Consider the following 25646-nt stretch of genomic DNA (forward strand, 5'->3'; position numbering starts at 1 on the left):
CAAATCGGAGGAGAAAAGGCCAACAGTTATTTCTTTTTTTTTTAATTTTTGGTCTCTGCTCTACATATTTTGAGTACTCATCCTATATACAATTTAAAGAAATACAAAAAAAAGTTGTTCCGGATCGGATAACGAAACGCAGCCGGTAGGACTCGAACCTACGCTCCCAGAGGGAATCTGATTTCGAGTCAGACGCCTTAACCACTCGGCCACGACTGCTTACGGAAATGTGCAGTTATTATTTCTTGCTAAATAGATGATAATCTATGTGTTGGGGAAGGGGTGAAAGGATCAGAAAGTTCATACAATACGTAGCGAATGCAGGGACTCCAAGGCATTTCTCTGTTTGAAAGATAGAGGCTGTAAGAGAGTCAGACAGACATTAGGAATATAATGAATGTGACAAAAAAGCAACAAAATGTTCATACAAACATGTAAAAAGATGTATTTGCATTGAAACTCATGGAGGATCCTCCGATTTTTAATGAAGTGTAAGTAAGTTAATACTTACAGTGAGTTCAGTTGTTCCTCGAATAAAGAAGAATAGAGACATTTTCTTCTTATAATGACACAAGTGTCTTTTGACTGATAAGAAATGTAATTATGTAAAAGAAATAATAATTGAAACTCATTGAAATCATTTATGTTTTATTTATTGTAAAACGGAAAGTAATTAAATTAAGAAAAAAATGGCTAGATTCTTGTTAAATCTTGGAACCTAGAGGAGCGCAGCCGGTAGGATTCGAACCTACGCTCCCAGAGGGAATCTGATTTCGAGTCAGACGCCTTAACCACTCGGCCACGACTGCTATACGAATCACAATGCCTCGGCATTAATATTGAGAGAGCTACGGTAGGGATAAAAAACTCAGCAGGTCCACCCTAGAGGAAGGGAAACCAACCAATTGGTGGCACAAATTAAAGGAATAATATAGTATATCAAATAAAGTTATTGTCAGTTGAGTGTGAGTTGAGTATATTCTTCTTATTCCACCCTTCTCCTGTGTCTATGCATATGACATATATGTTACAACCTTTTGGCAGCCATAAGTAAACCTAAACAAAACACAGACAGATAATTTTTGTTTACAACTCCATTTCTTGAAAACAAAAAGATCGAAAAAAAATTCGACCGTGACAGGACTCGAACCTGCAATCTTCGGATCCGAAGTCCGACGCCTTATCCGTTAGGCCACACGGTCAGTTGAAATCCCTTGGCTGGGACCGCCACTTAAGGGATGGGCCCGAATCAGCGCTTACTATGCCAAAAAAGCCAGGAACAAAGCCAGACTCTACATAACCACAGGCTCTTCCTCCCAGTACACTTCCGATGGCTTCAATTTTCGAACGATGCTAAAATGCTAAACTGTAATATCCATCTGGAATGCTCGCCAGCTATGCGTCCCACTCGCACAGCGTGTGTCGCTGCATGAAAAAGAGCGAGAGGAGAATAAGAATCTTTATGAATTAGAGGGAGGTCGCCAGAGTTATTTGTATCAGTGCGTGCATAGATGTGTTTGTGTGTTGTGCGTGCGCGGTCAGAGCGATCGACAAGTCCGGAATCCAACAAAAACATTGGATTACAAGCTGAAGACTAATTGTTGAACTAGCCACATGTGGAACGTGGATGACGTTGGATGATAGGGCAGCGATTGGAACGTAAGTTGTAAGTGAGCGCGCGCATTGAGTGAAATTTTCAATGCATATCGAATATGTACAGAATTTGTATTAGATATGAATGTAGATGTCAGTTTAGAATGTAGATCTCTCATATATGTATGTACGTATGTATGTTTTTCCTTGGTATCGGATTAATTCAGGCTTGAAGGCTGATATTTGAAAGGCGAATACACATACATATGTATGTACATATGTATGTTCATTCAAGTGTACACACATATCTCCATATCTACGTACATTAAATATATATTCAAATCATGAAAAAGAGCGAGAAGACTAGAGAGGGATGGAGTGATTTTATTCAATTAATAATACATCAAATTTCATTCATTTGATATTGAGTCAAGACTGACCAGCTTGGCCTTGACTTATTAGTCTTTTAAACCAGGACTTGTTATAGTAAAGCTTAAAATCTTACCAGTCCCTAAATATATAAAACAAATCGGTTTTCCATAGCTACACATGTACACACATACAAATACATACATACATACATATTTATTTACATTCATGCATATGTCAAATTGACGTGAGCGTATCAAGCAGTCGTGGCCGAGCGGTTAAGGCGTCTGACTAGAAATCAGATTCCCTCTGGGAGCGTAGGTTCGAATCCTACCGACTGCGTAGCGTTCCTTTTGTCCTTTTTTTTTGTAATGTTTGTTACCTTTAACTAGTTCAACAATTGACGAAGAGACGCAGGTACCTGCCTAGTGCCAAAAAAACATTTTCATAGGTATGTAAATGTTCTGCCAAATCAAGATTCCAGCCCGTACTTGCGTCTCGTCTATGGCCAAAACCCCGGCCAAGCCCGACTACGTTCAACAGTCGCAACTGAACACAAAGGCACAAATCAAAGACACCCACAAGCGGGGCCCCGTCGTGGTCAGGTGTGGGTGGCAAAGGGGGCAGACAGACAGACTGATAGCCATGGATGTGGATGTGGACGTGGACGAGGACGTTGCGGTGGGAAAATCCCTCCGAGAGACGGAGACAGTTTATTTCATATCTGGGCGAATATATATCTCGACCTTAATAATTAATTTTTGGAGAGCGCCTTTAGCGCCGTGTCCCTTGCTGTGTGAGATCCTTGCAGTGGCAGGGGCAGAGGCAGGACAGCGGCACAGGGACATCCGTTTCAGATTTGAATCTACGTCTACAATATTTTCGTTTTATTTCCTTGTTTTGCTGTGTGTTCTGGTTGGTAGTTGATTAGCCGCACTTAGTGGAACGGCATTAGGCCACTTGACGAAATTAAAAGGTATACGCCAGCGAGGGCGGACTCAAGGGCTCAAAACGGTCCCGACTCCCGTCGCCCGTCTCCCGTCTCCTGTGTCCTGTGTCCTGGCTACCAGGGCGGTCGTGTGTAACGGCGACAGCTGCTAAGACGTGCAAATAAACAGAAAATTCCTGCCGAAAATATAATCCGGAAGCAGCCACATAATGACAAACGCCCAATGCGAGAGCGAGAGAGCACGCGACCCGGAAGACCCGGAGCTGGGGTGGGGGCTGCCAAAACAGACAAAATGCCTCCCCCAACCCCGTCGAAACCCCGACAAGAGGAAAAGGATTATAAAATACGACAGAACCAACAAAATAAATGCTACACAAAAAAACAAGAGGCAAGCAAGTAGGAAATGCCAGGCTGATGGCTCGACCAGGGCACACCCTGCACTACACCAAAGGATATATCAAAGAAAAATTACATCAGAATGAATATTGGTTGTGGCAATTGTTTTGAAATTTAACCCCAACTTTGGTGTAACTTTTGCTTCTGCCTGGGATTGCCTTCGGCTGTGCATTATGGTATGGATTCCATGGAGCATACGTACTGGGTATCATTCCATCTAAGTATGTGCTGGGTATCAAAACTTTGGCTCAGTGTTGCGACTGCAACGAAAACAACATCGACAGCGGCGTCATTTGGCGTGCATAGAAACCGTTAGTCGGGCCCTCCGAAAATACAAGTAAATATATCCCGAAAAAAAGAGAGCCCCCCCCCACCAGAACGAGCAGACAAGTAACACAAGAGTGAAAGAGAGGAGATGGTAGATGGGAGATGGGAGAGAGAGTGCAGAATGTTTGTACTTTAAATGACATTCCGCAGTAAATTTCACGTTTATAGCCCAACATACAACAAATAAATATCAAGCGTAGAACGTTCCATGACGGACGAGACGGTGGCGGGGTCATGGGGCTGCAGAACAATTGAAAGTGGACGAAAAACGAAAGAATAAATACAATAAATACAAAAACAAAAACAAAAAACGGATGTAGAAACTGTTGTGTTCGTTAAGGGCCAACGCCAGGATCAACTTGCCCAGCAAAAACAATAAAAAATTATTGCACAAAATAATAAAATACTCGTCGTAGCTCCTCCTCGTGCAAGTGCCAGCGGTGGAGGGGTGGCGGGGTAGGAGCAGGGTTCTGGCCCTGAGGCTACGGAAACATTTCTTGGTGAGATTCTCTCATAAATCGAAATGAGTGAGAGAGGCCATCATCAAAGGATGGAAGCAATTCAAAGTGCATGCTCAAAACACAGTTATAAATCCACGAGATGTGCAGCAACTGGCACATGGGAGCACATGGGATGTGGATAATCACATTCAACTTTTGGGGCACCTCTTCCAGAGCTCTGCAAGTATTTATGGGCATATGTAGATATTCACAAAAATATTACAAACTATTCGAGTTTTCTCGTATTGATTCGGTTTTGCTTGGGAATTATTCTCTCACTGCCAGACATGTGTTTGGCTCAATAATTTGCATGCAACTTTCGCTGCTGGGGGCAGGGACCAATTCCCAGGGCAGGGCAATCAGCAAGCCTTAAGAGCTGAGAGACCGAAACGGAGTTTGTCTCGAAGTTGGAGTCTGCGGGCTCTAGATGGACATATCAGCGGCACTTCATCTTGATTGACATGCGCATTCAGAGCGTTGACATAATGATGGACAGACCTTGGTGGCCATGGCTACAGCCAGAGTACACCCAGACGCGAAGTCAGAGGAGCCTGTGCTGCGTTGCTTGATCTGACCGCTGGGTACGCCGGGCACTGGCTGGCATCCATCCATCCATTCAGAGCCTGTGGTCGGCGCCTGAACTTCAAATTGTATCCTCCATATGCGTAATGAGCGGTTGGTCGTAGCTTGATATCAGCGGTGATTGCGGCCTTTAAGATTTCCCTCAATATCAATTTTCATTGTTTTGAATCGACGACGAATCGAGGATACCGAAGATCAGTTCTACATATGTATGTATGTGTGTGTGTGTGTGTGTGTGTGTGTGTGTGTGTGTTGTGTCGTGGCTGCTTTAGGTTTGTCACTCACGATCTCTGGTGGTGCGATCGGTGCGATCTGCTGCTATCTGCGATGACATAAATAGACGCCAATTAAATGGCCCTTTGATGGGCCACGTTTTCCGCAAGCCTTGCTCCCCCCTCTTCGGCCACTCCCTACTCACTTTTTTGGCTGGCTTGCTGCTGCTTCTGCTGTTGTTGCTGTTGTGGCTTTCGGCCACAAAGTAACAGCAAAACGGAAATAATTTTACAATAAATTATATCAAAACGAATCGCTCACACACACACACACACACACACACAGGCAAATATGACATAGAAAGTTCTGCCCGCGGTGCGAGTGTGGACAGTGAGCTGTGAGAGCGGGAGAGGGGAAGAGGCGTAGAGCGAAGAGAGCGAGGCGTTACGAGACGGAACCCGTTTCTTGAAACTTTTGCGAGACATAACGGCGGCGCCTGCCTGCCAAAAACGGAAACGAAACGAAACGAAACGAAGAAGCCTCGAGCACAACAACAACAACCAAAGCAATAACAAAGGGTGTGATGGGGGTAAACGTATTTGTGGCTTATATTACGACCATGAAAATACCCATGAGAATACTTCAGATATTTCTGCAGAGGTTTATCTTTGGCTGATTCCTTCCCAGGGAACAACAGATCATCCTCTGGTCTATTGTCAGGGATCAACCCAACTAAGACGTACCCTGGGGGACAGTGTACAGCACCCAGTAGAAGCCAAAAGCCACCGCAGAACTTTTGTGGCGACAATTTCGCTGGCTGCCACCCACACTGATTGTTGGGTTGTTGTCTGTTGACTGTTGCCTCGTCGGCGGCCGCGGCCTGAAATGCTGAGACCTGTCGAAACTTTGCCATCGACTTTGCTTGGGTGCCCGGTGCCTCGTGGGGGTGTGGATGGTGGGAAAACTTTTGTTGCTTATCGCCAAGTGGCAGGAAATTTTATTTTATTTATTTACAGCGCGGCGACTGCTCCTCCAACGCCTGTTGTTATGGGAGAAGATATCCAAACCAGAGAGCAGGGAACATAATCAGAGGGTTGTATGTGTATGGGTGTTCTTTTGCTCTTTCAATTGCTTATCAATCTTCGAGCTCTTCATTTCTGTGATGAATTAGAAGGAGAAAGTATCGAGTGATCTATAAATAGAAAACAAAAGTACGATTAGAAAAAAAGAAACAGCTGAGACAACACTTGGCACAAAGAATTCCAACGAACAGACGGCGGCACAATAGCAACTATGAAATCAACAAAATGTTGCACCAGGCAATTACAAAATACATTAAGCACTGGAGAGAAAAAAATAAATTAAATTGGTTATTCCGCAGTCGGTAGGATTCGAACCTACGCTCCCAGAGGGAATCTGATTTCTAGTCAGACGCCTTAACCGCTCGGCCACGACTGCCTCGTGTCATGATCTTTCAATAAATATCCAGAAAAACATTTTACGCCCGAGTTCGCTTGTGGATGGTTCGGGGTCGATGTTTTCTTTTGATGGATATTTGAGGGTTTGCTCTATTTAATGCTCTACTCCCCCCCTTGTGACCGTTTTTTATTCCACTTTAATGCCAGCTGTCTCTGATTTCACCTTAGCCGGCGGTTTGTCAGATTTTCTTATTGCGTGCACTTAATGACACGGCTCCAATTAAAGCGGCGCACATTGTCAAAACAGCCGCACCGCCAACGAATTGAAATCAGGAGAGGCGGACTGGCGGGGGGAGGCATGCAACACAACAGACAGCAACAAGTTGAAAGCTTCAATTTACCACCCATTGTGCCTTATGGCAAGCTCTGCGGACAGCGCCCCGAACCCATACCCATACCACACCAGTGTTCCCCCCCGTTTCATGTTCCGCATAGCACGTTTGACGAAGCGTTCCTTCTCTCTGCCATTTCCCGTACGATTCCCCTGGTCTCCCGCTACCGCTCCATGTCCATGTCCCTGTCCCATTTCCATTCCATTCCCGCTGCATTTTGATATGCAAAGAGAGCGCATGCGGCGCTGTGTGCGCCACCTGTTCGGGGCTGGCAGATCGGGGATCGGATCGGATCGTTGATCGGCTTAGGGTTAGCGGATTGCCACGGGGGTGCTGGCAAGATGATGGCGCGTGGGTTAAGCAAATTTCATGATTTACGTTTTGTTGTTGCCGGTTGACAGGCAGCCGAAGCCGAAGCCGAAACCGAAACCGTAGCGGCAGTCGCCGTCGCAGTCGCAACTCAAATGGAACCCCCAAAACTGAAAACCGAACCCCAAAACCTGAACAGAAAGCAGCTATAAAAAATGACTCTTTGCGGTTCCCCTTGATCTGGATATCCATATCCATGTGTATATGGTGGGGGGAGGGGGGAACCCTTGTTACAAATTTTACAGCTAAGCAAATCGTTGGAATTAATTGCACTGCGATAAGCAGCTGCCCCTTTGGGTGCCCCGCGAACAACGCGAACATTCAATTAAGTTGTTGCAGGAGATCTCATAAGGGGATCGCCTTTTCCCCTTTCCCTGTCTTTCACTGGTTGCAGCTGCAGCTTGCCACAAAGACGTGCGTGCCGTGTGACCCCGCTCGCTCGTGAAGGTGCGAAATCCTTGGCGCACGGCAGCCAAAAAATGCCAATCACTTGCGGGGCAGCCCAAAGGAGGGAGCTCGCACACACACACACACACACACATGCACTCACACATGTGTGTGCATCCTCAGCCGTCAATCGTGAACCCTTTTGCTTGGCCATCTGTGTGGCACCTGCCACTGAGGTAGTCGCGTGGTAGCATCGCCTCGGGGCCAGGCAATTTATGGATATGTTAAATATGTATGGGCAATGAGGGGAAACACACAGGACTGGCTGGAATCCCTTGAATTTGGCTTCATCTATCGGTGGGGAGGGGAAGGGGAATGTGGCTATTAACATTCTGCCGATACATGATGCCGATACCCACCATGCCGCGGCCAGCGCATGCCACGCGTCTGTGCTGCATGCCTCTGGTTGCGCCGGGTATTTGCTCTTTAATAAATTATACTTTTATACTATTATTAACGGTATTTACTGTACTTCTTAATTACTTTTATTTGCTATTTATTGAATATTTTTGAAGCAGTTTTTTGAAGCACTTTTTATCTGAGATTTTTCTGGAGTGAAAATTATTTTGTTTGCATTTTGCAAGAACCTTGTGTCGACTGCATTTTGTTAATTGCTTGTTAATAACTAAACAAGATTCTCCTTCTGGCATTTGTTCAGGCCTGCTGCTGCTTGGTAAGTTTCTTATCTAATCTTGTAGCAAAAATTGATCAGCATTCTGCCATTTCTTTGACAATCGCCCACAGGCTTCGTCAGCATTTCCATCTTGTAAGGCAACCCACAGAACACAGCCAACCCCTCCACTCCACTCCACTCCACTCCACTGCTCTCTGTTGCCCCATGCTGCAGGCTGCAGGCTGCATGCTGCCACAATGTCAAATGCACGCAACACCAGCCAAATGCCATTAGCTTCTCTTTCAGCCGCTTGCAATTTTTTTGTTCGCCCACTTTTTCGCCAACTCCGTTTGGGGGCCTTTCTCTTTCCCTGTCGCTGCTGCTGTCGCTCCACTTCACTCCACTCTGTGGCTCCTCTCCTTCTGCGCTGCATGCCCCATTACGCTGTCCATTTGAGTGGTCATTATAGTAAATTTGATTTGGACTTGCGTTGCGTTGCGTTGCGTTTGCTCGAGAGCAGATCGGCGCCCGAATGGAATGGAATGGAACACTTGGCTCGGGCGCCCGGCCCGTCCCGGCCCGTCCCGGCCGGGGCCACATCATCAATACCAAAGTGACACAGCAGGAGTGTGGGGGGTAGGGTAGGGGAAGGGGAAGGGGAAGAGAGGAGCTTGTGAGCTGAAGAGCTGTGGAGCTGCAATATCGAACACGTAGTTAATCAATCCATTGGTGGTCCGAAAACACGACGCGCCAGCAATTACTGTTAACTGGATTGTTGCCATGCCCCGTGCCACATGCCGCATGCCGCAGGCAGCATGGCTCTCCGCCCCCTCAGCCTGTACGCACTTTTCGGCTGTTCCAACTGGAACTGAAACTGGAACTGGAACACTGCTCGGAAGGTACCCTCCAACGTGGGCGGCAACATCCTCTCACAGTTGGCCAACATTCTATTTTCTATTTTCTAATTTTCCTTCCCTCTGCCAGTGCTCCTCCCCCTTGCCACTCACTCTCTGAACTGCAATTAAAACGGTTCCTGGGCGGCAAACGCTCTTTTGCGCAAAGTAATTATGTTGTCATTTGATTGGAAAAAGGCCCACGAAAAGTGCCTGCCAGGCATGTGGCCTGTGGAGTAGTTCAAGTGCGTGTGTGGGGCGTGTGGGTCGTGTGGGGTTTGGGGAGTTACTCAACTATTTTGAGGGGTCAATTTTCAATTGCCTTAAAGTTCATTTCAATAATTACAAGTAAAAGCTATAACTGACACCACAAAAAACCAAACACAAAGAGTCAGCAAAGTCGGACAGATGGTGAGGGGGCTACTGCAGTCGTTCCTGGGCTTAGATTAGTTCCGCTTGCCCAACTCCGCGATTAAAACTCCGATTTAGCTTCAGATTCAGCTTGAAATCCCGCAGCAGCTTGCTTGCTGGGCAGTTGGCGGCAGCTTGAAAAGGAAAGTGGGCGGCGGCCCAAGTCCGCGTGTTCGCCGCTTGCACAACATAATTGGCCCTAGACCTAGAGAGACCCTAGAGGGGGGAACGGGGGAACTCCACTTTGCATACACATGCTGGAACTTGAACTTCAACTCAAGCTCGTACTTGGGCTCCGTGTCTTTGGTCGCGGAATCTTTTTGTTGTCGCGTTTCGCATAATTACGCGCCAAACATAATTCCAGAGTTAATTAAAATTATTAATACGTGTAGCTGCTGAGGCTGCTGGGTGGTTGGGGGGCTAAAAGTGCGTTCAGGCGTCCGTAACTAATAATCCCGTGCATGCAAAGCAGCAGCAGCAGCAGCAGCAGCAGCAGTCGCAGTCGCAGCAGAAGGCCCCGCGAAGCTTTTCGATTGCATCCCTTTGGGCTGTGGGCCAAGAGGCAGCCGATGGCAGTGTGATTCCAGGCAATTCCAGGTGATGGCAGCGTGATCTGTGGCACCTCTGCAGATGCCAAATAGCTGCCAGTGAGTGTCCAATTTTCAGCTGTTGTTTGCCAACATTTGCCTCTCGTTCATAAATTAGCTGAAGGCTGTTGGGCACCGTGAGTGCTGCGCATCTCTAGGCTGCCAAGGGGCTGCCTTCTTCTGGCTCTTTCTCTGGCCATCTTCTGCCTTAGCTCTGGCCACCTTCAGTTTGTATGTTTCTGCTGGCACTTCTTGTTGCACTTGCAACCGGCAATCAGCACGCAATTGCGAAATGTTGTGGCCTAATAGAATTTCATGTGCGCATCGCCTCGACTCGACTCGACTCGCATGCAAATTGCGAACAATTATAAAGGAAGGCAAAGGCAAAGGCAGAGGCAGCAGCAAAGAGAAAAGCGAAATATTTTTATAAAGAAAATGTTTGCAAATTTTCATATTTGTGCAGGCAGCCCGAACCAACAAAAAAGAAAAATTATAATAAAAAATAATCTGCGCTTTTTAATAGAAATAATTGCAGTTCGGGGCCGGGGTGCACCTGGCAATGTATGCTCCTCCTGCCTCCTGCTACTTCTCTTCCTGCTGATGATGATGATGATGATGATGATGCTCCTGGTACTGGTGTGTTCGCACTTCGTAATTTGTTGCAACATCGCTGCAGTGTCGCCCCATAAATTTGATGCCCAATTATTGAAATTGCATTAGAAGTGCGTAATTGCAACAAGGCAACAGCAGCAGCAGCAACATTCACTCTCACGCACACACACAGACTGCTGTGCACTCGCACGGACACCTGGCAACACGGCGGTGTGGCATGTTCAATTAACACTTATGTATGTCATCGAAAGGTGCAACGGGGGCAGAGGGAGCGCCGCTGCTCTTCGCAGGATGAAAATTGTTTGGCATTTTTACAGCCTGTTAATTGCGCCCACTTGTGCCCGCTGTAGTTTGCGGCGGGCGTGGCTGCTCTAAATTGGAACTAGCTGTGGAATGGAATGGAATGGACTGCCCAAATGGCCAGTCGCCCTCCCAATCTGCAATTCCATCCTGCGCATTCCGCTCTCCGCATTCAGCTCTCCGCATTCCGCTCTCCGCATTCCGCTCTGCACTCTGCGATCGAGAACCAAGTGGAGCTGGTAATTGCTTATTATATTTGAATTATGAATTGTTTTTGGTTTACGGTATTTATGCACTCTGAGCGGCGGGGCATAGAGCATCTGCTAGTCGTTGCACTTGGTTCGCTCTCTGGCCGCTCTCGTTCATTTGGTCTGTTGCTCTCTCTCTCTCTCTCTCGCTCCCTCTCTTGTGAGCTTGTTTATTCATTAGGTTCTGCGGAAAAACGTGTTTAATTTGTGACAAAACGAAACGAAATCTCTGCTCGTCGTCGCTTTCGTCTACCTGCCTAGTGGGGCTGGCTACTGTCCCGATGGCTCATCTGGCTGCTGTTGCTGTTGTTGTTGCTGCTGCTGCCTACCAACTCATATCAGTGGAATCTTGGCCTGGGGCTCAACCTCAGCCAGAGGCCTGAGTCTGAGGCCAGACCCGAGTCTCAGTTGCAGTCAAAGCCTTCTGGCCGTAGTCTGATTCTCAGTCAAAGTCTCTCAGTGAGGCAATAAAAATTTATGAAGCCAGCCACTGTAGTCAAGAGGGAGAGAGGGAGAGAGAGCAGATACACTGGGTTCAAGAGATCCTCTCGAGATGTGCGTACACAGCGGACGACGACTGCGTCAACTGTTCTGCCAAATTAATAAGAATCGGGCACATGCATGCGGCATGTGGCATGTGGCATGGGGGAACTCGTTTCTCAACTATGCACCCACAAGCACCCCCCTACCCCTACCCCTACCACCCGCCACCCAACCCCCTGCAGCCAGCAGCCTGCAGCCCGAGCCTAAGCCTGTGCCTGAGCCTTGGCAGATGTCACGACGCGCATTGTCAAACAAGCCCGAAAAAAATCAAAACAAAACGTACAAAAAAACAAAGACAAACGGCACCAACCGCAGACTTTGATACCCTGACGAAAAATATACACAAAATGCAATGCAAGTTGGGGCCACAGCCAAAATATAATCTGTATACAGGGAGCCGATTGATGAGAGATCAGCTGTGGTTGGAAGTTCTACAAATAAAATTGTAGGGATTCCAAAAGGCATTGCAAAATCTTTGACACCTCTGCAAGGGTATGCCCCAAAACGAGGGGTGAGGATGCGGTGCTTGTGGGGGCTTGGGGTAACAGCAAAAGCAAACGCAAAGTTGGCAACATTTTTTCGCTTGGCAGGCACCAAATTGTAACATAAATAGACTGGCAAAAGTAAGCTAGAGGAGAGATGCAGAGAGTCCACGAGGAACTGGGAAATCTCTGCTACAAATGCTGCTGCACATGCGCAGTAACAACAGCAGCAACAGCAACGGCAGCAACAACAGCAGCAGCAACGGCAGCAGCAGGCAACCGGCAAGAAAAGTTCAACATGGCTCGGAGTCGGAGTCGGAGTCGGAGTCGCGGTTGTCGGTTGTCGGTCTTGTGGCGACCATGAAAAACGTGACATTTTTATGTTGCAAACTTTAAATCTTTCATATCAGAAAATGAAATGTTGCAATGCAATTGACTGCAACAGCAACAACACGCGCTCTGATGACATTTTCAGCAACAACATCCAACCGAGCAACCAACCATCCAGCATTCAGCATCCACAGCACATGTTCCTTGTGCCCCGCCGGATCTTTGCTGCGATTTGTGCACTTTCCATCTCAGTTTCATTTTTGAGAGCTGCATAACTTCATTTCAAATATGTATATTACAGTAATTTATTATTTCAATTTCTGTAAGCAAAATTCTTAAATAAAAATACAAAATTTGCACTCTTCTCTCTCTCACTCTGCCGTGCTCTAATCCAACTCGTCCAGCTCCTGTCCGCCCACGGCTCTCGCTGCCTCATCATCGGTCATCATCAGCTTGTGGAGCAGCGTCTCGAGGGCCCAGCTGCTGCCGCTTGCCAGCCTGTACAGATCCCGCTGGCTGAGGCTCATGTTCATGCGCTTCAGTGTCCGCACGTTGAAAATGTGCCAATTTTGCTTCTTTAGGGCCAGGCTGCTGCGCGCCACATAGCACCTGAAGTCCACGCGGCCGGGGTGAACCCTCTCGAAGAGCTTTGCCACCGCCAAAGCATCGCTCAGCTGGGTGCGTGTGCGATGATCCAGCTCCAGTTCGAATTTCCCCAGCCAGTGCTGAAGTCTCTCACGTTGCTCGTAGTCCAATTCGCGTGGCAGAGGCATCTCTATAATTTGGTACAAATAATTTTATTGTTTTAGTTTTTTGTTTGTTTTTTGAATTTGTGTAGCCGAGACTGTGTTCGGAACTAAACTGAGAAACTGGCAAGGCAACCAAAAGGTTACTTGACTGAGGCCGAGTCCTGCGCTAATATTTATTTGTTGAAAATATCTTTAAAGTCCCTACGAAATGCAGCAGCAGCAGCAGCAGATTTAGCAACTAATTGGCGTGGAAATATGCAACGAAAGTGGGCATTAAGTGCGTTGTGCGGTGAGGCGTTGGGGTTGCGGCTTCTCTCAGGAACTTATAAAGAGTCATTGGATTAGGGCGCCATGGCTTAAAGAGCTGCCTGCCAGTGGTGAAAATTTGTTGGCACAAACTGCATTGATTAGCGACGCTAACAGAGAGAGAGGGGACAGAGCGGTGTGCTGGGGTCAGTGGATGCCTTGGGCTGGGGGTGGGATGTTGTGGCCGGGTTGCCTTGGGTATGGTGCGGCTTATGGGTGGGCCGCTGCCTTGGCTTTTGCTGCGGACTCTGTCGCGGACGTTTTTAATTTATGTTCGTATATTTTTTGTTTATTGCGGTACACATAACGGAGACTGCACTGCACTGCACCCCACTGGGGCTTGGGGGGGCTTGTACATATGTCCAGAGCTCCTTGACGCTGTTCGATTTTGGTTGGTCAGCGCATCGATGGGCGAGCGAGCGAGCGAGCGAGAGGGAGAAAAAGAGCCACGCATCCATATCCATATCCATATGCATATGCATATGCATTGGCTTCCCACACAGTGCGCCCCCTTCCCCCCTGCACCACCCCTGGACTTTTTCCATTGCTTCTTTCCTTTCTGTTGCTGTGCTTCTTTTTGGATATTTTTCCTTTTAATTACAGAGCAAGAAAGGAGGAAGCACTACAGCTTTCTCTCTCCCTCTCTCTCTATTTTGCTCCACATGTGAGTGAGAGCGGGACAGCTGCAGTGGGTGTGCCATGTGGGTGGTCAGCGTGTGTGTTGGGTGTGCCTGGGGGGAGGGGCTGCAGCTCCTCTGCAGTGGCAATAATTCGATTAGTGTTCGTGTCTATTTTCAGCCTCCTCTTTCTGCACAAATTTTTTCCTCCCATCGTTGCTTCTTCCCTCACACCCTCCACCCACCTTCCCCACCCCCACACCACTCCCTGTGTGTGTGTGTGTGTGTGTGTTGCTGCGCCCAACAGTTTTTCCAGTTTTCTGCTTGTTTTGCTATATTTTCCATTCGTTTTTCTTTCTGTTGTTGCTCTCGTCCTTTCTTTTCTGTTGCTTGTTGTTCCTGCCGCTGTCGCTGCTGCCGCTGCTGCTGCTGTTGTGTGCTGTGGATGTTGCATGCTGCGCTGCGCTGCGCTGCGCTGCGCTGCGCTGCGCTGCGCTGCGCTGCGGCTGGTGTGTGGGCCGCGCACAGGACTCTATCGGCGTGGACACCCGCGCCTGGACATTGGTCATCATTCATCAAAGTGAAATGTTGATTTAGTGCTGCGAGCTGTGGGGCTGCCTGCCACCCATCCAGGAGCAGCAGCAGCAGCAGCAGCAGCCGCATTGGGTTGCACTTTTTGTTGTCTTGTTGTTGGGTGGCTGCTCGGGTAGGTTGGGGTTGGCGTCCAAGGATTGGGTGTACGCTATATATCCACGGCCACGGCTTGGGCTCTGTCCTCGTCCTGGGCCTGATGGCGCCATTTTGTTGCTGTTGTTGCATGTGTGATGAATTGATGCTGTTTATTCGACTGCAAACATAACCAGGATGTGGATGTGGAGAGTGGCTGTGGAGAGTGGCTGTGGGTGGACTGCTGCAGGGGCCACAGATACGTCTATGTGTATATAGTTTTTCCTGCCGCCCAATGGGCTTGGTTGGGCTGCTGCCTTCTTCCTGTTATGCTCTTTGATTATCAACAAAAAAAGAAAAGAGAAACGAAAAAGTGAAAGACAACGAATAAGCACCAGAAGCCGAAGCAGATGAAGAAAGAAGAATTAAAAAATGTCCATTTCTCTGTGTGATGGAGAGCAAAAAACAAAAACAGCAGAACAAAAAAAGTGCAAGGAATATGCAAAAACTGAAGCCAGGAAGGATAAGCAGCAGACAACTAGCAAATGCTCTGAAAGATTTAAATTTAAAATAAATGGAAGATTAAATTATGAGTTGAAGTATGCAACTAATTTATTTAGTAGCCTCAACCCTGTGTCTTTCTTTAATAACGAATTTTTCCTATCGAATAAAACCCTTTCCAGTCGAGGCTCTCATTTTGCCTTTTTCTCTCGAATATTTATTATTATTTCGACAGGAACTGAAGCGCATTTAAATGTCCATAAATTGCCCTAAATTTTGCAACTTGAGCCTAATGTTGCACATGCCCCGATTTGTGGCAGGGCATGCAAATTGCACTTTTTTTCGTAAATGCAAAAGAGAATAATTTTTTATTTCTTTCATTTTCATTTTCTTGATTATTCTTTTTTTTGTTTCCCCTTTTTGTTTTTGTTCTCCTTTTTGTGTCTTGTTGTGGGTGTTAGGGGATGGCAGCTGCCACATTGGCCAATCAAATTGGCGGAGGCGTTAACATGCATGGGCGTGGCATGGCCGGGCCGATATGTATGGGGACAAAAATCGAGCCATAGGTGCAGGATATAGCTGCCGATGCTGCCGATGCTGCCGATGCTGCTGCTGCCGCTGGATATTGGAGCGCAGTCGGTTGGGCGATGGCGATGCTGGTCACATGCACATAGCCGGAAAAGGAAATGCTGTGGAAGGGGGAGGGGTAGGAACGGGACTTTGACAAGCTCTGGATGGATATTGATTGAATGGCACCCGCATGCACACACCGCAGCGAATTCTCCGGGGGGTTTGGTTGCAGGTGTACTTTTGGGGTTCGGGGAATTCCCTTTGTGCTCGGGTGCTACGTTTTTCGCCATGTTCCATGTTCCATGTTCCCTTTTTAATTAACGCTAATTCCAATTATATATTTCGTTGCCGCTGCTGTCAGAGATTGCAGATGCAGCCACCATCTGCACCCATCCGCAATGCACAGAGGAGAAAGCATTAATCCTACATCGAGTATTGTTTGTAGCTCGGGCAGAGCTTATGGCAGGGACTCAATGCGGCTTAGGGGCAGTCGGATAGTTCGATTGAATACCTACTCAAAGCTGCTCTAAAGCGGGTTAATTATTGCTACAACTTATGGCAGCAAGAGGGAGAGTCTAGGCATGAATATTTACATATATTAATCATTGATCAAAAATGAATTAAAATTCTGTTCTTTAAATTGAAACATTTTTAAATAAATAGTCCAAATTGATTCGCAGTTTTTCTGGCAATTTAGTAGCCAAATTTGTGTTTTCTTTGGTCATATTTTGGCGTATTATATAAGAAGGAAAGGGGGTCCTGGCCCCTTTTCGTTAACGAAAATCTATGCCTTGAAAAAAATACAAAAATTAACACTAAAACTTCAGCAAATAGATTCATTTGAGGGTTACTATAAGGAAGTACTCCTTACTCCTTACTCCGTAGGAGTCACAATAAATAGTTTTCGATTCGATTCGGTTCAGCTATTCTGCTGATTAGCATAACCATAACCATATCATAGTACGAGCGGTAACCCAATAAACCCAACCGAGGGGGGAAGTGGGGCTACTGCAGGTAACTGCATTCAATTTGCCTTTTTTCTGCTGCTCCTCCTTCTCCTCCGCCTTCTTATTTTTAGTTTGTCTTCAAGTTGCGGGCGCCATAAACTTGCGATCGTTTTGCTGCTCTGCCGGAGATCTGCGAGCGGGAGAGCCGAGCATTGCGAATGACATTCGTTGCACTATTTGTTCGCTCTCCCCCTGCCTTTCGCGCTCCCTCTCTTCACATGATGCTGCCGCTTTCGCTCTCCCCCTGCCTTTCGCGCTCTCGCTCTCTCTCTCTCTTCCTCTGCTGCTGCTGTTTCTGCTGCTGCTGCTGCTGCTCTTCTTTCACTAGCCTCACGTTGCTCTCTTTTATTTGTTGTTGCTGTTTTTGTGTGTGTGTTTCTTATGCATTCCAATGGGCAATGGGCAATGGGCAACGGGGATCGTCGAGAAATGCGCAGATTTTCGTAGCGATGCCCTGAAGAGAGGGGTGTGGGTGTGGGAGAGCGCTTAGGGGGAAGTCGGTGGGTGGGGGGTAGCGAGCAGACAAAAAGCGCAGGCGGGTGGGCGCCGTTGGCCCCATCGCGAGAGCCAAGAACGTAAAGCATAATAAAAAGTCGTGCCTTACGTGCAGCAGTACGGGGCCAGCCCCAGTCCACAGTCCACAGTCCCCAGTCGCAGCTTCCTCTCCCCCCCCACAGCATTACCCCTGCCCGCACTCTCTTAGCCGCCAATAGCGACCTCAGTTCAAAGCATTTGCTTTACAGGGTAGCATGGGCATACACCATGAGACAAATAATTGTACAAAAATTAAGACAAATGTTGAAAAAAGCTAAAAAACTATTCTTCCTCTTGAATCCTTCCTAGAATCCTTCGACGGCTACCGTTATCTATTACAGGATTATGTATTATTTATTCGAATTCAATTGAAATGCCAATGGGTATGCCCACAGTCTCCAGCTGCTGTCCACCTTCTGCCCTAAGTAAATCCACTTCTATGCTGCACTTTTGCTTTGCTCCTTTTCTTTTCTTTATATTTTCTATTCTTTTTTTTGTGTTTTTTTTTCGGTTTCCAAAGCAAAACATTTTTAGTGGTTCTAGGCAGGCTAAGTTCTATCCCCCGCTCTCCGCACTGCTGTTCCTTCCCGCCCCTTCTGCGACCGTTTTGCCATTTGCCATTCGCCCGTTTTCTGTTTTGCCGTTTTTTATGAGCGTCTTAAGGGCACGCACGATTTTTTGTGATTTTTGCGTGGCGCGTTTCACTTCAGTCGGCACCAGAGTTGGCAGTTTTGCAGTTTTTGGGTTCAGGCTTGGACTTGGACTTAGACTCGGAACTGGGCCCAAGACTAAGACCAGGACTGGCACTGGAACTCTCTCAGCATAGCCGCTGATGCCCCACCGCTGAGTGTGCGTTATGTGGCACTGATTACCGTTGGCTGTGCTTCGGCTGTGTGTATGTGTGCACCAGAGGTCAGGCACCAGAGTTGAGCCATGAAACTGTTTCCTGGGCATCGGCTCGAGTGCTTCGAAAATTGAATTTAATTTATTTTGAGCTGGCAGCACTCTGATCATTGCCCACTTGATCATGCCCAACAAAGGCCAACGAACCTTAATTAGCTGAAATGCCTTTTGCCACTGAGAATTTGCTGGCGGAGGGGGGATGTATGGGATTTATGCGACAATTTGCATGCACAAATTGGTCAGTTGTTGGCCTGTTTTGGCTCATTTTTGGGCCAGTTTATGGGTCAGCATTGGGACAGTCTTTGGTCGGTTTTTGATCAGTTTTTGGTAAACGTTTCTCGCTCCGAAACTCCCGAGCAGCAGCCAGCCGACCCATAAGCCAAAAGTGCAAAGACGTTGAAGGCATTTTTTGGTGCTTTGTTTTTTTTTGTTTCTTGTAGGCAACAGCTAGGAGGGAGACTGGGGTGTGGGGGCTGAACAAATGTGAATTTGCTTGCCACTAAAAACTGCAGCAAAGCGGCACGCTGCGGGCCCCCATTGCAGTTATTTTGCAGCAAGAAAGGATGCTTGCCACATCACATTTGCCCCGCTGCACCGTTCCTCTACACCGCTTGCCATAAAGGCCAGGCATTGTTGGTCCTTCGAGCATTCCTTGTAATCCTGTCAGAGAGAGAGAGGGCCACACACGTGTGTGTGTGGGAGGGAGGGAGGTGGAGTCCTTGCATTTTATTTTCGTTTATCATTTATTTACTACTCAATTTTTCTACTACTTTAGTCGCGCTTCCGCCTGCCCCTGCCCCTGCCCCTGTCCCCTGCAACACACACTCACACGCCTGCTGCACGGCATGGGATGGGACCCGGGCTGAGCTTGGGGGTGTGGCATGCAACTTTGGGGGGCCATCTGCGCTGCGCTGCGCTGTGCTGTGCTGTGGTGTGGTGTGGCTGGTTTATTTCGTATGCCAAGTAACGGCAGCTCAGTGCAGCTGCTGCTGCTCCTGCTGCTCCTGCTGCTGCACGCGACTTTATCCTTCAAATGTCCTTGCGTGCGTTGCAAACGCCGACGACCATTTTACGTGCTGCACCCCTCCCCACCACCACCACCATGCCGCTTCCTGCTCCTGCAGGTCCTGGCCAAGTACACAGGCAGCTGTGGATTTTAATGGCTGCAGCAGCAGAAGTCCCCACAGTGTGCCGCCCTCTCCCCCTCACCCACCCACTCCACCCAACATCCTTGCATTCGTGATGCGGCCTGTCCACCGTTGGGTCTCCTCCTCCCTAACCACCTCCCTGTTTGCTGCTGCTGCTGCTGCTGCTGCTGCTCCTGACGTGCCTCGTCGCCATTTTAATTTTGCCTGCTGCACAACGTCGAATTTTCTAATCTTGTGCGGACTACGGCTCCCCAGTTGCTGCCTCGTCCTGCTGCTCCTGCTCCTCCTCCACCCCTCTTTAGCTTGTTTGTTGCTGGTTAGGGGTCGCAGCATTTTGGCGCCAGAGGTCGTTTAAAGGACTTTTGCCGCAGGCCTTCTGCTCTTGCCCTTCTCCTTTCCCTTTGCCTCTCTCCCTCTGTGTGTGTGCCTCACCCCCGCCCAAGATGGATGACGTGTCAGTGGGAATTGATGATGCTGGGGGGCTGCTGGCCAGAAAACAAAAATGGCGACTTCCGCAGCAGCAGCAGCAGCAGCCACAGAGCCACATGAAGCCCCCCACGTCAGGCCACACAAGGCGTATGAGTGATGCAAGCCCAGCAGTGCCTTTATCCCTTCATCCTTTATCGAGTATGTGTGTGTATGTGCGTCAATAGAGAGAGAGAGAGCGAGAGAGCGAGAGAGAGTGACTGAAGGAAAAGCGAAGAGGGGGCAAGTGCCGCAGCAAAGAAAACTCTGAAAGATCGCTGAGGACTAGCCCCGGAAAGATAATACAAATGAAGGAGGAATACATCCAATATTTCCCCTGTTTGATATCACCTGACAGGCGCTCCTCTCTCTCTCTCTCTCTGGGAAAATGAAAATGATTCCATGTAAAGTTTCGCCGTTGTCGAAGCAGCCGATGACAGCTGCCGAAGCAAAACTTGATGGCCATTTGTGCCAGTCGCATGGCGAAACAATTTGATGATCGAGTTGCTTGGTTATGCCACAAAATCCAATCACAAATTGCCAACGTCGCGTCGTGGCTGTGGCTCTGTGGCTCGCTCTCTGTGGCTCTGTGGCATGACGTTGTCGTGGTCATGGGCAAGCAAGCAACAACAGCGACAACATGCCGCAAGATTTGCCCAAAAGCTTTTTGACCAGCGTCGTCATCTTCATGGTCCGATTTCCTACACTCAGCTCAGACCTGAGCCCGGCCCGCCTGTTGTTACTCCACGACGACGACGACGACGACTCTTGTGGCTGTTGTGTTGTGGCAGTTGTAGCCGCTGTTGTTGCACTCGACATGGTGCCGCTTTTTGTTGTGTGTTGTTGCTCCGGGACAAAACTGTGACTTCAACTCTGGCTGTGGCACTGGAGGTTGAAGCTGGATCTGTGCCTGTGCCTGTGCCTGTGCCTCTGCCTGACTTTTGGGCTCATGTTGCGCGCGCGTTTCCACTCACCTGGCGAGATTTGTGCCAGCAGACAAGTGCGACATGATGTTATGTGTCAACAGCTTAATTCGCAGCGAGACGAGAGAGAGACGACGACGAGAGGACAGAACAGAGAACGAAGAACGGAGAACGGAGAACGGAGAACGGAGTGCTGGGCACAGAGAACTGCAGATGAACGAGGAAGCGAATTGAATGCGAATCGGGAACGGGAACGGGAACGGGCCGCGACGCTCTGCGCTGCGCTGCGCCGCGCCGTCGTGTTTTGTACCATTCCATTCCGTTCCGTGGTCCGTTGTCCGATCCCAATCTGCGATTTGCAGTCGCAGTCGCTGTCGCTGTCGCCGTCGCAGTGGTCCCAAAAAAAAAAAAAGCAAAAAGACAAATCTCAACAAACGCACAAAAGTCAATTATTTATTATACAGAGAGTTCTGGGACTGGGACACTCAACTGATCCGCAGAACTGACGAACTGCAGACTGAACAGCTGAACAGCTGACCAGCGGCTCTCCTTGCAGCTTTGACACGTGTGAAGAGGCGAGGCGGAGACAGGAACATGGACAGAGAGAGAGACATGGACAGGGACATGGATAAAGACAGAGACAGAGACAGAGACATGGACAGGGACATGTACAGAGTGGACGCGCTACATGGAGCCCCTCTCTCTCTCACTCTCTCTCTATCAGTCAAAGATTTGCCGATTAGTTGGAACTGCAGATATATGTATGTATCTAATGTGTGTCCCTTCAAATCATCAAAGCAAACTCTTCGTAGATATTCCCAGTCGTTCAACGATCAAAGAAAATTAGCTGCAGAAAACAACCAAAAAAGTGTTGGCCCAATTTCGAGCAGCCTTAAATCAGCTTTAAATCTGCATATTTTAATGCATGGCTTTAAGTAGTTATTTGTGGCAAAATCTTTTGCTTTTCCTTACGCATGCGGACAGCTGAGGCTGCTTCTGCTGCTGCTGCAAGTGGGGAGGGGGCCCGGTAAGCTGCCTCAATATATTCGAAATTATTCGCCGCTGCTTCCCCTTGACTCTGTCTGCTGCTGCTCCTGCGCTGCTCCTTGTCAATTGCCTAATTAATTGGCAACATTTTTCCCACGCCCACGCAGCGTCGCACTTGTCTGCCAGCCAGCTCAGCCGATCGAAGGCAACCCAAATGATCTATGGCCAGAGAGACAGAGACAGAAAGGGGGAAGGACAGACAGACATGGAGCTTGGCCAAAGACCAAATTTGGCAGCAGCAGCAGCAGGAGAGCAAAGGAAAGGAGAAGGAGGAGACATCAACATCACGGGGGCCAAAGGCACGCTACTTGTGCCATCCCCCACCAAAAAACCAAAACAAAAAAAGCGCCAGAGCCTGGGTAGGATCGGAGGAGACGTTGGAGTAACAGTCGCTCAGAGAGCTCCACCACAGAGAGTAAGAGCAAGAGCACCCCAGAGGAGAGTCAACAATAAAACTCATAAATCAAATAAGACAAAAGACTTGGGGCGAACGCAGGACACGAAAAACGAAAGCTGGCGTGCGTCGTGCCTCTGCGCCTGCCCCCTAACTGAGTGGGGGGAGGGGTGCGGGAGGGAGTACGCTACGACGACGCAATATTGAGCCACGAACTGCGAACAATGGGAGCAAATAACTGGCAGGCATTTGGAATAAGCGCTGAAGCTGAAGCTGAAGCCTCAGTCTCGCAGCCCTGCAGTTTTCATCTGCAACTCCTAGTCCAAGTCCAAGTCCAAGTCCAAGTCCTAGTCCTAGTCGGAGACAAACATAGACATAGATGGTCTCTAGATGAGTCTACCAAGCGATGAAACACGAAGCAGCGAAGGAACATTCGACCGACCGACCACCGTAGCAGTTTTGCTCTCCTCTCTCTCAGCGATTTTCAAGGTAAGACAAAACACTCGACCAGGCCAAGAGACGCAGACGCAGACGCAGACGGAGACGGAGATGATGAGACCTCGATCAATCGAACATCACGAACTGGGAATACACTTGGGAGCAGGGAAATGGATTGGCAATGGCTTTGGTGGCAACGCTGGGAAGCGCGGGGCAATGGGAAGAACATTTTCCGGGGCATTCGAGGCAGAATGATGCAAAAGAAGACATTTATTTTCATTCAAGAAAATGCAAAAATAAAAACAAGGAGAGGAATTGGTGCTAAAAACAATTCGTAATTAATACCTTAAAAAGCTTTCGTTTGTGGTTTTGGCCCGGACCAGTGGACCCTGCGGGATGGCGAGAGCAAAAAGTCACCCTAAATGATGCACAAGTGTCGCCGCAGATCGAGGGCAGAGCGCATTATGGGAATGCTGATTGGAAGAGGGGGGGCAGAGGGGCACAATCTAGGGATTCTGGTGCAGTTCACCAAGTCCAAGTCCAGGCTGCACCGGCACCGGCACCGGCACTGGACAAGATGAATTTCCAGCGTATTTTGCTTTGTTATTTTTCGTTGGTTTCATTTTGGTCATGAGACAGGCAGGGTGCCCGCCTGCCTGCCTGCCTGCCCGAATCTTTAACTATCCAACTAGATATATATATAGTATAGTATAGTAAATATATATAGAAAGATATTTTTTTGGGCGCTTCGTTACACAAAATCACGAAGCGAATCGTGCACGACTATTTTGCGTGAGCTGAGAGCATGATCAGGCACTCCAGAGGCACTTGAGAGTCCACTCCAGAGAGGCACCCAGAACGCCTTCTGCCTTATGCCACATGCAGCTGCGACCTGTTTGCCGCACACAGCCAGCCAGCCAGCCAGCCATCCCCCCTTGCTGCTCGCTGCCCGCAAGCATCAGCTCCGCCTGCACCTTCACACCAAGGCGCAGGCGCAGGCACCTTTTGGGCTTTTTGACAGTTTAAACAGCAGTGGAAAAAGCGAAACAGCAACAGGCACCAAAACAACAAAGCGATAGCCCCCACCCAAATTGGATTTGTAATGTGAAACTGCCACACGCCCCAAATGTGACCCAAACAGGTGAATATTTCCAGTTTGCAAATTAATTTTCGAGCACTTTAAATCATTTGGAATAAATACTCTACAAAATATTGAATCAAATCTGCTAAACTACAGAATTATGTTTTTATTGCATTTATTTCTTATTAATTAATATATTAATTTTAATTTCAGACATTTTATATTTATTCTTATTTGCCAATTCCAAGAGAAACGCCTTTCGTACATTTCCTTTACCTTTGATTTATGGTTTGTTTAAACTGTACTTTTCAGGTGCAGTTGCTGCACAATTTGGTTGACGAACTGCTCCAATAGATTACGCACTTGGCAGAAGTGTGCGACAAGTGCAGCCACATCTGCAAATAGATTCTCGTATGACTCATATGCAGTCGATTCGACTTCGTCCAGCTGCGCGTCCAGCAGTTGCATTTCCATAGACATTTCCTCAGCTAATTTATCGATTGGGTCTACTACGACTTCTACGATTTGAATGGCCATTTTGATTTGAAGACAGTTTCGGAATAAGAGTTGACACTAAAAGGGTACGCCTGCTTTTGGCTGACTTTTCTTTGCCCTTTCTGTGCATTTTCTTTTCCATTTCTTTGCTGTGAAGCCAAGGAAGAAAGTTTTTGGCTTTGGCATAGCGTGAACATTCCATGCTTCTTTCTTAATTATTTCCTAAAAGTCTGCATCCTTTTTTTTGTATTTTTTGTATGAGTTTCCTCAGCCAGAGTTTGGGTTTTATTTCTCACGCCTTGAACTTGACTAACAACTTTGACCTTTCGCCAGCGCGCCATGGCCTGTGTGTGTGTGTGTGTGTGTGTGTGTGTGTGTCGGGCTAATAAAAATAGCATCATGTTGCAGAGAGCTCAGTGGTGGCAGCTTGCAACATGTCCAACAACAAACTGACTCAAAGGCAACAACAAGTGTGTCGGGCGATGGGGTGCCGGGGGTAAGTTTAATGAACATAAGAAATTCGTTGACATTTTTTGCCATTTGTGCGAGAATTAGAGACAACGAAAATGACAACGACAATGCCAGCCAGTGTTCTGCTCTGCTCCGCTCTGTACTTTTATTGCTGCCAACAAGCTGGAAACAAACAGCGAAAGCAGCACACACACACACACACACACACACCCACTTGCAACAACATCTTGAGACCCAGAAATGGCAGCAAGTCGAGGGGCAGGGGCACGGACACGGGCGTTTGTGGCACAAGTTCTAATCGATTATTTGGAATATTGTTAGCAAGCAAATCTTCTACACCAGTAAGTAATACACTTAACGATGATGATGGCCAACAATTGTGTGGAGAAAAAAGTCTCTGCCAAACCGTTGAATGCGCGAAATACACAAAAAAAAACAAACTCCATAAAGGGATGAAAGTTTGTGTGTACATCAGGAATTATCTTTCTTTATAAACTATTGCAATCAAAAAGAGGGGGAAAAACACTCAGAAAACGCTTTCAGTGTCAGCTTTCTACCCACAAGAAAATGTGCAATTAATTCGGAGAAAAATGGCCAGCAAATGTGGAAGGAAAGTTCGGTGGCAGGCAGGAACAAGTGCACTTCCACTTCGATACTGACTACCCATTAGAATCGAATCAGTTGCAGTTTTTTTTCTATATAAATATGTACATATGTACATATATATGTACATACCTATTGTATGTACTTGAAACAA

The 25646-nt window shown here is 47.8% G+C and overlaps 1 protein-coding gene and 5 non-coding genes across 6 annotated transcripts; 1 reads left to right on the forward strand and 5 right to left on the reverse strand.

Moving 5' to 3' along the window:
• Positions 1–137: 137 nt before the first annotated feature.
• On the reverse strand, positions 138–219 carry Trnas-cga. Its single transcript has one exon. It is a non-coding gene; the product is annotated as a tRNA-Ser (tRNA).
• A 508-nt stretch (positions 220–727) lies between these two features.
• On the reverse strand, positions 728–809 carry Trnas-cga. Its single transcript has one exon. It is a non-coding gene; the product is annotated as a tRNA-Ser (tRNA).
• Positions 810–1129: 320 nt separating this feature from the next.
• Positions 1130–1202, reverse strand: Trnar-ucg. The gene has a single exon. It is a non-coding gene; the product is annotated as a tRNA-Arg (tRNA).
• Positions 1203–2222: 1020 nt separating this feature from the next.
• On the forward strand, positions 2223–2304 carry Trnas-aga. The gene has a single exon. It is a non-coding gene; the product is annotated as a tRNA-Ser (tRNA).
• Positions 2305–6305: 4001 nt separating this feature from the next.
• On the reverse strand, positions 6306–6387 carry Trnas-aga. Its single transcript has one exon. It is a non-coding gene; the product is annotated as a tRNA-Ser (tRNA).
• A 6573-nt stretch (positions 6388–12960) lies between these two features.
• On the reverse strand, positions 12961–13347 carry LOC117893725. The gene has a single exon (XM_034800439.1). The coding sequence runs from the start codon at positions 13345–13347 to the stop codon at positions 12961–12963; it is 387 nt and encodes a 128-aa protein (XP_034656330.1).
• Positions 13348–25646: the final 12299 nt, after the last annotated feature.

This window comes from Drosophila subobscura, chromosome A (assembly GCF_008121235.1).
Source record: "Drosophila subobscura isolate 14011-0131.10 chromosome A, UCBerk_Dsub_1.0, whole genome shotgun sequence".
NCBI lineage: Eukaryota > Metazoa > Arthropoda > Insecta > Diptera > Drosophilidae > Drosophila > Drosophila subobscura.

What these genes read in the sequence shown, in the direction of transcription:
- LOC117893725 (XM_034800439.1), bottom strand. Translation starts at nt 13,347, where the DNA reads ATGCCTCTGCCACGCGAATTGGACTACGAGCAACGTGAGAGACTTCAG.